General features: G+C 39.1%; 1 protein-coding gene across 2 annotated transcripts; it reads left to right on the top strand.

Moving 5' to 3' along the window:
- The first annotated feature begins 3,462 nt into the window (after window positions 1–3,462).
- LOC146450162 (uncharacterized) lies at window positions 3,463–14,415 on the top strand. 2 transcript variants are annotated; one of them, XM_085100688.1, is made up of 3 exons: window positions 3,463–6,660; window positions 8,714–8,815; window positions 11,229–14,415. In XM_085100688.1, exons 2-3 carry the CDS (start codon window positions 8,723–8,725, stop codon window positions 13,902–13,904), a joined length of 2,769 nt encoding a protein of 922 aa, XP_084956814.1. In that variant the 5' UTR covers window positions 3,463–6,660; window positions 8,714–8,722; the 3' UTR covers window positions 13,905–14,415. The 2 variants fall into 2 exon arrangements, with proteins under 2 accessions (XP_084956814.1, XP_084956813.1); XM_085100687.1 differs by having other exon boundaries at window positions 3,463–8,815.
- Window positions 14,416–14,702: the final 287 nt, after the last annotated feature.

Here is a 14,702-nt window from a genome sequence, read left to right as displayed (position 1 = left end):
TTCTCATTGCGCTGAGACGACGTTATTTTGCGATAATGGCCGTTTTCTAAAGTCGTCTGAGACGTTAAAGTCGTCTCGAGACGACTTTAACGTCTAGTATAAAAACGGTAAATAAGACAGACGCATTTAACGTCTGACGACTTTAACGTGTTTAGTTAAGTGCGTCGTTGAGACGCACTTTACAGACGACTTTAACGTCTCAGACGTTAAATACGTCTAACATAAAAACGAGACGCCCTTACTGGGACGCATTTAACCCTAACTCGTCCACAGATGACTGGCACGAGTCAGAAATCGAGGCTTAGCGCTTAAACAACATGGCGGTCAAGAAGAACTTGAGGGAGTCTCCGGGCAAAGTTGAGCTTAGGTCTACTTTTATGCGTCCCGTTTTTATACCAGACGGCTTTAACGTCTCAGACGTTAAATGCGTCTAGACGTCTCTAGCATAAAAACGGCCATTGTCGCCTCAAAATGACGCTTTCTGATTGGCTCAAGAACTGTCATGTAAGCATGACAGTACGGGACTAAATGGGTTCGACGCGCATAGATCAAAATTTTACTTCTGTGAATGAACATCTGAGGTTGGATGGTGTTGACATTTATTTCTTTTCGTTTAAGTTTTAAAGGTTCTGACACTGTTCAAGGATTACTTATAATATTTTTTTGTGGCGTACATGTACCATTTTACAGCGTGTACAACTTTTTTCTTGAAGGTGAGCGAAAATTAGCCGATGAAGAGAAATTTACTTAAAAGACTTTCTTGAGTGTGACAGCGGCCGCGGTAAAAAACAATGAGCTTAAATTCTAATAAATTATGGCATTTTCAAAGCAAAAGGATCTGTTTCTTTTCTGATGTCTCTTATCTCTAGAAAAATTGCTCCAAGAGCCCTACTGCGTTCGCTTTCATGGCTCAGGTCTGTCAATTTGATATTCTTGTCGTAGCGTCGAATGGCAAACGCGTTATTTTTTACAGTATTCTTCGCCGCTTGGTTTTTTTTTTAATTTCTAAATCTCCACGGCATCTAAGCTAGGATAACAATGCTCTGTTTTCGTTTTTGGTTACTAGTATGTTTGCTCTTTTTATTCGTGCTTCTGGTTGTGAGGTTTATTCATCACTGTTTTCATGTTGTTGTTTATATCTCGGCGGTAACAAATTTTCAATAAAATTTGCTGGTAAAATGTTCAAACCTACTAGCTCGTCTATTTCATCAATGCTAGGTGCTTTATGGACTGTAAATTTTCGCATTTTCTTTGTTTTGACGTAGAAATTAAAGCAAAAAAATTCAAATAACCCGCCCCGAGAAAAAATTTCGCGCACGGATACTACCATGGCTACAGTTTAAGTGATGTACGAATTTCTCTTTCAATCAGCGCACGATTTGTACTTAAGCCGTTTACTCTCTCAAACAAAATGCCAGTATCGCGATAAAAAACTAAATTCGATTTTGAGACGGCAATATCACTTTATATTGACGGTGTGGAAGAAAAGATATTCCGTATTGGGCTCTGTCGCCTCGCGACTCCGCCCAATACGTAATAAATTTTCTTCCAACTAGCCGGCAATACAATGTCGTATTGCCGTACTCAAAATCGAATTTAGTTTATAATATGCAAGAAAATCATTTATTTGAGTGACGGAGATGAATAACTAATGTTGGTGAAGGTCATCTTCATTCTGTTGTCCAATCCAGTTATCATAACAACCTTTATATCATGACTCTCACGTGTTATGGATGATCGTGTCTAAACTCAGTACACACGAGTGACCACGGATGACCACGAGTGATCACGAATAACCACGAGTGACCACGAATGACCACGAGTGACCAGGAATAACCACGAGTGACCACGAGTGACTACGAGTGACTTCGAGTGACCACGAGTGAGATGAAAATATTATACCGATGCCATAATGACGTCATTTTTATCACACGATCACTACCTAACCTCAAACGGACCATTTTATTTTTTGGACACCAAAATAAGTTAATTTTATACTGAAGACGTTTCAGATAGACATGAAGAGAGCGGATGGGGGGAGGGGAGGGATGTGTGGGGTGGGGTGGTCTAAATCTACTTCCTCCTGTTACCTTTTATCCCACCCCTTCCCACTTTTTTGTTGACTTTGCCTTTTGGGAATTTTGGGACTGCAAAATGTAATTAAGGGGGGACTTAATCTAAACAGCGTTTTTCCGCACTTGACATGGCTTTAATGGAAATATCTCGTTCATGTCTCAAGCAATGCAAAAACTCTATGCTCATCCCGAGAATCTATGTTGTGGGATGCTTTGTGAAATTTTAATATTATTTATTGGAGCAGATAGTTTTTTCTAGAAGGATTGGTAAAATTAAGAGAAATAAGAAATATTGAAGATTCAGTGGAGTTTAAAATTAGAATTTGTAGTTAATAATTGATAGACGGACACCAAGTTAGTCCACTAGCAACCTGGGGTGCTCTTACGTGGGTATCAACTGTCTGTTGGTGTTCCAAAAATCATTTTCTTTCCTCTATCCCTTCTTAAAATCTCTTCATATTTCATTCAAATTTAGATTCAGTCCTCCCTTAAGGAATAGTCACTAGCTTAGATTTGTTCCTCAGTAATGACTACAAGTGAAAAATAGAAAATCGCATTAAAAATAACTCTAATTTAAAAAAAAAAAAGAACATTTGTGGCAGTTGCATTTTTTAAAGGCGAAAATAAACTAAGTCTTCTCGAGAATTAGGTATAAAACTAGTAATAACCAAAGGTTAGGAAATGCCGGCGAGGACGATGCATTTTTGGCTATTTGGTTAATGAAAGATTTGGGGGCCGATAGGGAGAAAGGATTTGTTTTGCGTGGTTGAAATTTTAGTCCATGAGGACATCCCCCATGCTCCACTCGCTTTTTGCTCTATTTTGACAATACCGATAGAGTGATTTTACTAAACCTGTGAAACAGTTACCAACACTAGATCATTCCACGAGACACTAGTCCCATTGTTTTGTTTTGCTTAGTTTTAGTAATATCCTGTTAGTGTTGTTGTTTCACGGTGTAAAGAAAATCACTGAAGGTTATAAAATATGCGTATTGATCGAGTTAAAATGATTTATATAACGCAACAATCATTTATTTAAAATCATAACAAGCAAAACTTAGAGATGCCATTTAAATGATTAACAATAACATCAAACAAATAAGACACTTGTTAACGTGTATTGTTTAAAATGTTAATGTATGTAAACTGAAACGAACCCCGTTCCAAGGACTGAAGGACGAACAACGCTCTCGCTCCACGCTGCTATCAGATCAAAGACAACAAACTCAGACTATACGTTTGTTAGGTCAAGGACGAAAAATACCGACGCTCCACGCTTGAAGTAAAGGACGAACAGATACGACTCTCTCCTCTCTCTCTCTCTCTCTCTCTCTCTCTCTCTCTCTCTCTCTCTCTCTCTCTCTCTCTCTCTCTCTCTCTCTCTCTCTCTCTCTCTCTCTCTCTCTCTCTCTCTCTCTCTCTCTCTCTCTCTAGATGTAAAGTGTGGCACATTTCCCACCTTTTGTCTCTCTTAAAAGAAAGACATGAAATAACTTCTGTTTTCGGAATTTACGCTATGGATCAATCATTCGAAGCCTAATAAACCTTCCATGCAATTACTGGATCAATCAATAAATTCCCCTTTATTTTAAAGCACTTTCAAGACGAAAATGGTACATAAGTGCCACACGTTGGGGTAAAGGCCAGTTTGAAAGGGTAAAATCCCATTTTTGCGGCAATAAAGGGATAGATCCATGATTAACAAACACTGGTAGGTTCACTCGCTTACCCCTTCACTTTTAAATACCATTTCGCTGAGCATCCAAAAAGATCGGGTAAAGTTATATGAAATCTCTTCAATGTCAAGTTCGCCGTTTCATTTTAAGGCCTAAAAATGCAATTTTCAACCTGCGAAGTTTCCTGTGTCGTCGGAATTCAAGTTATGACTTCCAACATAGAGCATATCATAGCCCTATTATATGACAATATTTTAGCTAAGTTTTATCATTCTAGGTTGAAGTGTTTATTTGTTACGGAAAATATTTCAGACCCCAAATTAGCCGTCAAGCCGGGTTACGAAAGTGCCATAAGTCGTCATACTTTGCCAGAATTCCAGCGCCGAGAGATAAGCATTTAAACAACTTAGAATTTGAAAACCTTTTGTCTAGATGATGATTAGTATCGTATCTTTTTGCCATATTTATTGTTAGGTAGTGGCGTTCAAGCTCTTGATGATAAAGACAAATTTGTCAGGTTCATTATTGCAAGCTTAAGTTCGGTTACATCAGGTACACTGTAGCCAACGGTTCCTATGACTTGTAGGGCGACTCTTCAATGCGGGAAGGGTTTTTGCACAAGGAAATGCTTCTTGCAACTTGTTTAGCGCTACTACAACCATTTTGTTGTAGTTTAGGCAACACTGCAATAAAATTTATAGGAAAATTGGCTACCGTAGCACTCCCTTGCAGCGCTGATTAGAAAATAATTCGCACAAAACGTTAATGGCATTTACAGTGCCAAAATGGTTGTTCCAAAACCTTCATTAGGAAAGATCAATCGCCTCTATTCACATGTACAGTACCCAATGAAGATAACCATTAAATGAGCTTTCTTTGGCTTGAAAATCAGTTGCGTTAGATGCGGAGGGCTAGCCACGAATAAGTGCGCCTATAGAAGATGATCTTCGATAATTTGCGCTATAATAGCAAAGATCATCGAGTTAATTCAACAGGGCTATCATTTGGGCTTCTTTCGAAGTTATCGTCCTCTCCCGGTTCTTCAAGGTTGAGACCCTGTCTGTAAGGCATGGAGAAAAAAAAAATGCTTTGACATCTTCACGGGGCTATATTGTGCAAAAGAGTTATTGTTGTTGTTGTTGTTTTTTTTTTTTTTGTTTAATGGAATCTATAAGGTAAAGTTCAATTCAATTTAATGCCACCGCCAAAAAGCAAGCTTATAAGCGCGCATAACTCATAGCGCACCTATAAATTGGCATTTAGAGCGAAGATTGTTAAAGACAAGCATCAGAGCAACACCGTGGTCCAAAGACTCTTAACATATCACAACGCACACCCTCTCTCGTGTCTGGAAGTGCGATTAGAACAAAATAGGCCATTTGCCCGATGACCTTATTTTAGCACAACTACCCGAAAGTACGGAATGTTGTTTAATTAAACAACTGATTCGAAATTCCCGTTAAGACTTGAAAATTGTAATCTTCTGGTGAGTTTAATAAAATGGTGCCACGTGCAAATGGCCTATTTCTGTAGTTTCAATCGTGCATGGTATTAACGTTATACTCATCTCCAAGTGTCGGTTTTCCGCAGACAATCTGGAACAGGGTAATTACACGTCCCTTATTGGTGGCTCCATGACAAAAAAGCAACAACAACAACAAATTTAAAAGCGTGGACATTTAAGAATTGAATCCTACAAATTAAATAATCTTGGGTCTTGGACTTGGATTTCTCTGCATTGAGTTGTTTGCTGCTTTCAACCCGAACAGTAACGCTTGAGAAGAGGATTCACTGATTTTGGATTCAGGTAGTGACAGCTAGAAAAAAATTCCTCCGGTCTAAATTAAAATGGTTACACACGCAAGGCACTTTTGAAGAAATGTAAATATTTGTTATCTGTATTGAAGTTATTATTATTATTATTATTATTATTATTATTATTATTATTATTATTATTATTATTATTATTATTATTATTATTATTATTATTATTATTATTTTGAACAATAATGATTTCTTGAAACCTAATTTATTAACACACTCCAAGCTATTTATTACTATTAGCTATTACAGGTTAAAAGTTTTTATTTTAAAATATCCAACTCACAGAAAATTTGCTAAGAAAAGTTTCACGCATTAAAAAATAATTAACAATAAAGCTAAAATTATGTCAGAAAATCAGTCAGCAAAAATTCAGAGTAAAAATCCCAAGACACACGTGTTTGGCTGAAAATGGTTAACTTGTGACAGCCGGCATCTTGTTTCTTCCAAAATCAACGGACACACGCTTGGGTCATCAATGAAATCCCCTTGTGGAATTTTGTGGAAAGGTGTCCTGGAGCCACTTACACATGTGTGCACCGACCTTAAAATCTCAAAAGAAAGCAATGTTCTAATCCAAGTGATATTATTATTATTATTATTATTATTATTATTATTATTGTTATTGTTATTGTTATTGTAATTGTTATTGTTATTGTTATTGTTATTGTTATTGTTATTATTATTATTATTATTATTATTATTATTATTATTATTATTATTATATTTTATATTTTATCACTTAAGGCGCTTACTTTCGCATGGGAATCATGTTTTTTTGCGTAAAGTGTTAGGATGAGTAAGGGTTGCGATTTTTACATAGAAATTCTCTACATAAAGACCTAGTTATAAGTCAAACTCTCCCCCCCCCCCCCCCCAAACCCTCGCGTGCACGCAACATTACAGCCAGAACCGCTGACAATTTCCGCGAAAGCACGTGGGTTTTCAATAGTAGAAGACATTCGCACTGGAAGGAATACGGAGCGAACTTCATGGTGATCCACTCCTGAAGACAACAAAGTATCGGTCACGGGATAAGTCTACAGTCGTTTCTTTTCTTAATCACGGCAGCTCCTGGAAGGAAAGGTGAGAATTTTAATTTTAATTCAGCTTCTCGCTTCATGCCCTATGTCAATTATGGAAAGAATTCGCCGTTCAGGAAACGCATAAGCTGAGAGTATTATAGAAATGCCTATTAGATCTTACGCATAGGTAAAAAAAGAAAGACTTTATTTTATATCTCTATCCTATTCCGGACGAGACAGCTGATAAGAGCCCGAAAAGCAATGAACATTTTCCTGCGTCCTTTATTGTTTCGTGACTTGCCATTGCGTGCTTTTCAAGCCAGCGCACCAACATTGAATTCGTCATTCTTCACCCGGATCTCGTGTGGGCGCACGGCTTGGTCAGTGCTAATGTCATAGTCTAAGAATTATTCTAGATTTTTACCAAAAGCAACGCTGAAACGCGTGAATTATATTTGTTCCCTTTTCCGTTGTTTCGAGTTTTGTAGTTTTTGAATATTGTCTTTAAATCGAAACAGATAACTCTAGCTATCGTGACCTATAGTGCATGGTCGGTTTGTTCAATGTATTAGACGATTACTGTTTTATTACTGTTTTGTGTTATGAAATCGTTTACTTTAATTTATATCCCCTTCGTTCTTTCTGCTAGAATTGTTAATACCGATAAGGAAGCGTTTTGTTTTTTCCGAATTTGAACGAAAGCCGTAAAAAAAACGTTTTTGTATCATTCCCAAGGGGGATACTCCGGATTTCAAGTGACGGGGTTGATCGACGGATTTTTTTGGGTTTAAAATTTTCGATTCCGGGAATTTTTTCCGTAGGAAAACTTAGCAAGTATTTTTTTGGGTGGCTTGATTTAAGTAGGGATTTTTTTGGGTATTCAAAACAATCTGAAGATTCGTGGTAGTGCCCGCGTATCCCGGCCACGTTGTCATTCTGCATAATGTTATTGTTGAAACAGAAGATGTTCTTGGGTGTCTCGAGTGTTGTTAGAATGACTACCAGATGAGGAAAAGGTAATTTCAGATGGTATTATGAATAAACAAACAAAAACATTCAATTTCTAATGTTTTTATTTTTCGTGTTATATCATTTAATGCTTTCTGAAAATTTTTAAAGCTCGCAAATTGGGCATGGGATTTTTTGTGGGTCAAGTTTTGGTCCAGGGATTTTTTTGGGTTTCGATTTTTGCCCCCATTCGATCATCCCCATCACTTGAAATCTGGAGTACCCCTCTGGGGTATCATTTCTTTATTTTCCTTTAGCGTAATCATTAAACCAAGCTCCAAAGGATATTTCGTCGTCTTCGTTATTTCTGTCTGATACAACTCCTGTCGTAATGGGAAAATTTCGAAATTTTCGAGATGTTACAGCCGGTTAGGCAATTCCAGGGTGCAAAATGTCACTGTGGCCTCGTGGGAAAGAATTTGCTGTTAAAGCACATAGTCTGAAAGTATTTTAGAAATGCCATTTACATCTATGCACCAGTCAATTGAAATCCCGGCCCCCGACCCCCGGGACATGGCAGTGATTTAAAGCGGCCATAACCGGAACGAGGGGCGGGTAAATTATAACAAAATGTTGGTTTGACCGGGGCCATTGACCGGAAGCGGGGACAACAGCGAGGATTTAACACGAAAGGACTGATTCTAAATAGAAAGAAAATAACGATATTAACGAGGGCTTGAAGTGAGAATGTGACCCGTCCTATGCGGGGCTATTAACAGTCTACTTGAACCCGGGGGCGGGGAAATTAGTGGTTTACAGCGGGCCAATGATAAATTCCCCTCTATGACCCGGGGGTCGGGCGGCCGGGATTTACAATTGACTGATGCATTATGCTAGAAAAAGATACGTTGCTTTGTGCAGGTCTACTGTTTATATTCAGACAAAAATCAGGAAAATGGTGCATTAATTTGTTGTCTGATTCCTAAGAAATGCTGATATATTCTCGTCAAACTCTTCTCCTACGTGGAGATTAGGAAATTAAATATCAATAAACCAAAGTAGTCCTCCTTGCACCAAGCTCTCACAGTTAAATTTGGCATCAAATTTAAGTTTATAGACCATTGTAGACAAGGGACCAACAAAATCTACTCTAATCCAATTTTTAGACCTGATAAATGGATCATCAAGGTGTAAAAGCTAGACTCTCGGACTTAAAGAAAGCAGAATTAGCAGCACTACGTCGAGGAGACAAGAAGGCTGCAGATAGGGTGAGTGGCTAAACGACACCTAAATTTTCATATTATATTTGGTGCTAATGGAAAACCCCTTGCGCTAAAGGGAATTAGGCCCCGTCCATGCTGAGACATTTTCGTTACAAAACGCATACGTACATTTCGAGGTTTTTTGGCCATGCATCCACACTAAAACATGGAAAATGCTGATCGTTTTCATAAAAAAAATGCATACACTCAGAGATGCTCCCAAAAGTGAAGAAATTTGAAAACGTATTAATGTGGACTGCGCAAACGGAGGCTTTCCGTCAACATGCTAAAGGGGGAAATGCCACAAAGATCACGGGCATAACTATTTGCTGCATGCGCAGATGACTGTTGTAATGTTTCTTCGCATCGTATCAGTGTACTCAAGCGTTTTAGATTAGTCAGGGGAAAATGCTGAAACGTTTGATGCTTTGTGAATGGAGCTGATTAGTAAAGTGTGTTCGAGCTGTATACATACAGTGATCTACAAGGAAGAAAGGACATTATTTGACTTGTTTAGCTTGGTAATGAAACTTGGTGATCTTTCTATTTCAAATGCAGTTTTGGGAATAATGTGTGTGTTTTGCAAGAAAGGGATTTAACTTTTGGAATGGCTTTGTGGTTCTCACATTTTTTTTAACTGAGTTGTCACGGTTGTCATCCCGTTCAAGCCTGAATGTTTTCAGGCTTTCTTTCGCAACTGCTTAAGTTGCACACTAACTGTGAGGCTCTTTCTTCTATTTAATGATTTGTCAGCGTGATGTTACGGTGAATCTCAAAATTACACAAGTTATAGATAAAAGTAAAAAAAAGTATTGTGAGTTGTTGCATTCAGTGTATGTCACTTCATTTGCTATAGCTCACATTCCAGAATGGTTTTGGTCATTTGAGATTGTTTTGGTTTGTTTGAAGGGGGTTTAGTTTTTCGTACATGTATTGTTAGGTATCGTTTTCATACAAACCCCTCCCCCAACAGAGTTTAAATCTGAGTCCGTATGGCACAGACCCTTTCCTTAACCAATTCGTGTAGGGTTTAAGCCCCACCCCTTGGAATCTCGTCAGAAACTGCAAATTCTACTGTTGCGTTTCCTTCAGAGTAAAAACGACGTGTGACTGCGATCCAGTTAGCCAATCTACAACAACAACAAACAACAACAATATTATGAGAAAAGACAAATTACAATATTACATACCCACAATTAGCAAGGGCTATTCGAGGTGGGTAGCATTTACAGTTGTTTGCACGCTCAAAAGGAACAGAAAATTAACAGCACAAAAATAGAAATGATTCATTAAACAAAGGGAAAGAGAATTAAATAAGAAAATAAATAAATAAATAAAACACCTAAATGACTAATTATTATTTAGAAAGTTAAATGCAAGCTAAATAAGTAGTGACATAAGATTGATACGAGTTACAGCGTTAATATCCACATACACCTCCTCAGTCTCCAGAACCTTTAAAAGCAATTCATGCAGTTTACGCTTGAAAAGTGTTTTACGTAACTTTCGTAGTTGAGGAGGAATTTTATTCCAAATTCTCGTTCCAATTCTAGAAAAGGACAGCAGCTGTTGGTTGAGTCTTGAAAGTTGGACATGAAAATTACCCAACGCTGAAAATCTAGTGTAGTGAGAATGGATCTGGTCAGAACGAGTGTACAGTTCAGAGATTTTTGGAGGAGCACAATGGCTAAAAATATCATGCATTAGAGTAGAAATATGTTTAAAATAGAGCATATTCAGGGGCAAAAGACCGGAACTGACAAACAGAGGGATGGCATGAGTTCTACTATCAGAAAAGTACATCAGACGTTCTTGGTTGCCTTATGTCCTGTCAAGCTCTGATTGCTACAAATCAGATACTTTAATTCACTAATACAATCTAAAAATAGCTCTTGCACGCTCCGCGTACCTATGTTATGATATGGCACATAGATACTGAGTTTTACTGAAAAGACGCGGAGTACCGCGGAGTACCGCGGAGTTATGAGTTTGTATCAAATACTCATTCATTCGATTTCTAACAGATCGTGCGTTAATACCGTACGTGCGCAGCTTTATATACCCCTTTTCAAAACTTTCGCTGTTAGAAAAATATAGAACAGCAGCATCTTTGAAAACGGGTGTACGTGTTGGTTTTAATCTCATAAACGGGTATGAAATGGACGTCAGAGTGTCAAGAAACAGACAAACTGCGTTTCATGTTATTTAAAGACATTGTTTTAAGCCCAGCAGCTCGAGACGAGAGTACACTTGCACTTGATGCTGTACTTTCATCGATCATAGAAAAAAATCGTACTTCTTCATGTCCCTGAACGTCATTTTATCTTTGTCTACAGCGTTCTTTATGTGCGTCGTGAGCATGTTCGGCAAGTAGATGTACTATAAAATCGCTGACAAAATATGTTTCATTTTTCTCCAGTGCAGGGAAAGAGCGTTTAGCCTAAGGCGCCAGTGGACGAGTTATCAAGCCTCTCTGTACTTGCGAGCTGAGATGAGTAATGAGAATGAAAAGGAGATCAACGTCGTTGATGGTGACGATGAACAAAATTTGGATGATAAAGGAGAACAAGCTGCAAACGTTGAAGAGAGAGAAGAGAGTGAAGAGAACGGGCGTAGTGATGACCAAGATGAGGAAACACCGATGAACGAAAATGTAAGCTTTGAGGGCCAGGATAGTGAGAACACCGAAAGTGAAGATGAGGAAGGTGATGAAGATTGCCAGGAAAGCGAAGACGACAAGAACACTGGACGAAGACAGAAAAGAGAATGTCCGCTTTCACACTGTGACAGTAAGGTTGTTCATCTTCCAAGACATCTTAGAAACGTCCATAACTGGAGCAAAGAGTATGCGAGGACGGCAATATCAAGATTCCGTATGAGGAAGAGGTATGAGTTTTCAGATAAAGAAAAGGCTACGGCTGGAAATCGAAAAGTAAAAAAGGTAACCACTGAAAGAGAATGTCAAAAGAAACCTTGCCGCAAGAGAAAACTTTGTCCTATTACAGGCTGCATGACCACCACTGACAGACTGCCCCAGCATCTTCAAAGAGTTCATAAATTACAGCGCACTGATGCCAAGTATAAGGAAGCTCTCTCAAGGGCAAAGGTAATTTCAAGTGACAGACCTCATATATTCCTCAGAATGAAGCAGGAAAGACAAAGAGAACGACAGCCAGATGTTGATAACTCAGCTGCAATGTCGCCAGATGAAAAGGAAATGTCTCTAGATGAGAGTGGTGAAGAGATTGAAGAGATGGTAGAGGTCGAGTCAGATGATCACAAAACTGATGCAAATGAAGGCAGCTGTGACCTCAACAGCCAAACCTCAGAGAGTGCTGACATCCAAAGTGAAGACGTTTCTAAGACTCTGCGATCATTTCGAGACTGGCTTGTCTCTCCTGATGGAGGCAAAAAAGATGGGAAAACAGCAAAGCAGCACGTTTCCCAGCTAAACAAGGTCCTTTCAGTTATTGGCGAAGGAAGACTGCTTTCTTCGTTGGTGGACACCAAGAAAATAAGGGACACCTTTCTTCAGCAGTATGCAGCTGAGAAGTACCATGCGTCCACAATCAAATCGTACCTTATGAGTTTGCAACACTATTGCTCGTTTTTGGTAACAGATCAACCCAGAGGCGTCCGATTTGACAAAGAGGAAGTCCTCAGTCTGCGGGAGAAGCTGATGAGATGGTCATCATCGTACAAACGCGAGAACACCAAACGCAGATGGGAAAAAATGGAGGAAGACAGAAGTGCCCTCATAACTCCGGATAAAATTCGTGAGTTTGAGAGAAGCCAGGCAGCAAGAGAGGCTATCATTCTTCTGGGTCAACTTTGCGGAGCCCACACTATTCAGATAACCCAAGAGAAGTACACCCTTGTTAGGGATTATCTGATCGCACAGATAATGATAGACAATGCCAACCGAGCTGGTGTTGTAACATGTGTGACTGTGGAAGAATTTGAGAGGGCCACACTCGAAGCCGACCGTTATGTTGTGCGCGTCCTGCGTCACAAGACCTTGTACTCCCATGGTGCCGCGCAAATGGTGTTGACAAGCCATCTCTACAACTACATTAAAGTTTTTATGCAGGAAATGCGCTCCCAGCTCCCAAATGTCAATCTTCTGGACAAAAAGACGGCAATGTTTCTCTCGTGGGGTGGAAAGCCAATGGAATCTAGCCAAATGACGAAAGCGTTAGGGTCGATTTTCAAGAAAGCGGGTGTGAACGGCCCCGTGCATCACACGCTTTATCGCAAAAGTGCGGTCTCGCGTTGTCACGACAAGCACAAAGAGATCAGCGGCAACCTCGCTGACTTAATGGCACACCGCGAGATTACCGCACAAAAGTACTACCGAGTTCTTGAGAAGAGCAAAAGTTCAGTGAAAGCGTCTCAAAAACTGCATGGAATCATGAGAAACCCAGATGAAAGCACAAGTAAACAACAAGCACAAACATACTCTCAAGAAGTCACTGAGGGAAACACAGCAGTTCAAGATGAGTCCCTGATGGCAGAACGGGAGCGGTGGAGAGACGAGTCCATAAACGCTATCCGGACGCTGTTCGCCGAAGAAATTTCTGCGCAAAACATCACGATTTCTTGCGTAAGGCAAAAAATACAGGACGACCCAATACTGTCCAAGGAAGACCCCAAACGAGTGTATGACAGAGTACGGGCGGAATGGCGATTCAGAGCCACACCTGATAGCTGCGACAAAGAAACAGCGAATCTGCCAGAGGAGTATGAAACCATCGACAACCGCGTCAGCAGGATGTTTCAAGAAAAGGAGGATGATCAGCAAAGTAGTCATTCGTCAAACGTTGTGTCCCCTACTGACACAACGGGCAAGTCTCAAGGTGTGTTTGCCGCCGAGCAGGTTCAAGCTCTCCTGCGTCTCTTTCAAGATATGATTAACGGCTCTCCTATTTCAAAACCGACCATAAATGCTACCTTAGCGAAAGACAGTCTTGGCAAGTCCCTGTTAGAGAAATTCACCTTGGCACAGATTGTAAATAGGTTGAAGTATGAAAGGAAACAAAAACGAGAGAAGCAGAAAACCGCATTGAAAATTAAGATTAACAAACATTCCAAGTAAATTATATCCTGAGAGTTTTCTGAGACTTCAGTTACATTCAATTTAAGCGCTGACACTCACGTGTTTATATCAAAGAAGCTTATTGTTTACGCTATTGTAGTGTTGCTGACCATACATCATAGGATACAATGAACAGGTTAACAGCGAAGTTAGCAGTGATTATTAAGAACTGTTTTTGATGCAAAGTGTAGACCTATATAGTTGAGTTATTTTGTAGGCAATTGATGTATTAGTCTTTACAAAGGATGATTTTTGAAAATGGTTACTGTTTTATTGTTACGATTCCTCCATGACTCCAGTAACATATAGTCAGAGTGTCCAAAGGCACACATCTTTATCTCATTGAAGTTTATCGTTCCTTTTGCAAAAATTTGACTGATCAATTAAAATGATTTTCTCTGTAATGAAACGATCTTTGATAAAAATTGTAAAGATTGTAGATTATGACAGAAGAAAACAAATGATTATTTTACAATAACGATTCAATGAAAATATATTCATATTAATCCAATGTTTTTGTTTTATGTAGTTTCTAAATAACATGTTTGAAACAAAGCTGTGGCAACAAGCATACAACTTTGTTAGCGAATCACGTGATTAAAAACAATGTGACTATACATGTGATCATATACTTAAATTTCCTGCAAGTTTCTTCTTAGGATCCGGTGTACTACCATTTTTAAGAAAGCTAGTTCGGTTCCACTGACCATGTTATAGTACATTCGGTTAATGCTTTTAGTTGTGACTACCGTAAAAGCTATTAAGGGCCCCCCTCTCTGTTAAGCTCCCGTTTGGAAG

The sequence above is a fragment of the Pavona decussata genome, unplaced genomic scaffold, assembly GCF_977016875.1.
Source record: "Pavona decussata unplaced genomic scaffold, jaPavDecu1.1 SCAFFOLD_489, whole genome shotgun sequence".
In the NCBI taxonomy this organism is placed as follows: domain Eukaryota; kingdom Metazoa; phylum Cnidaria; class Anthozoa; order Scleractinia; family Agariciidae; genus Pavona; species Pavona decussata.
The sequence above is the reverse complement of the archived record's forward strand: the minus strand, read 5'-3'. Positions and strand labels throughout refer to the sequence as shown.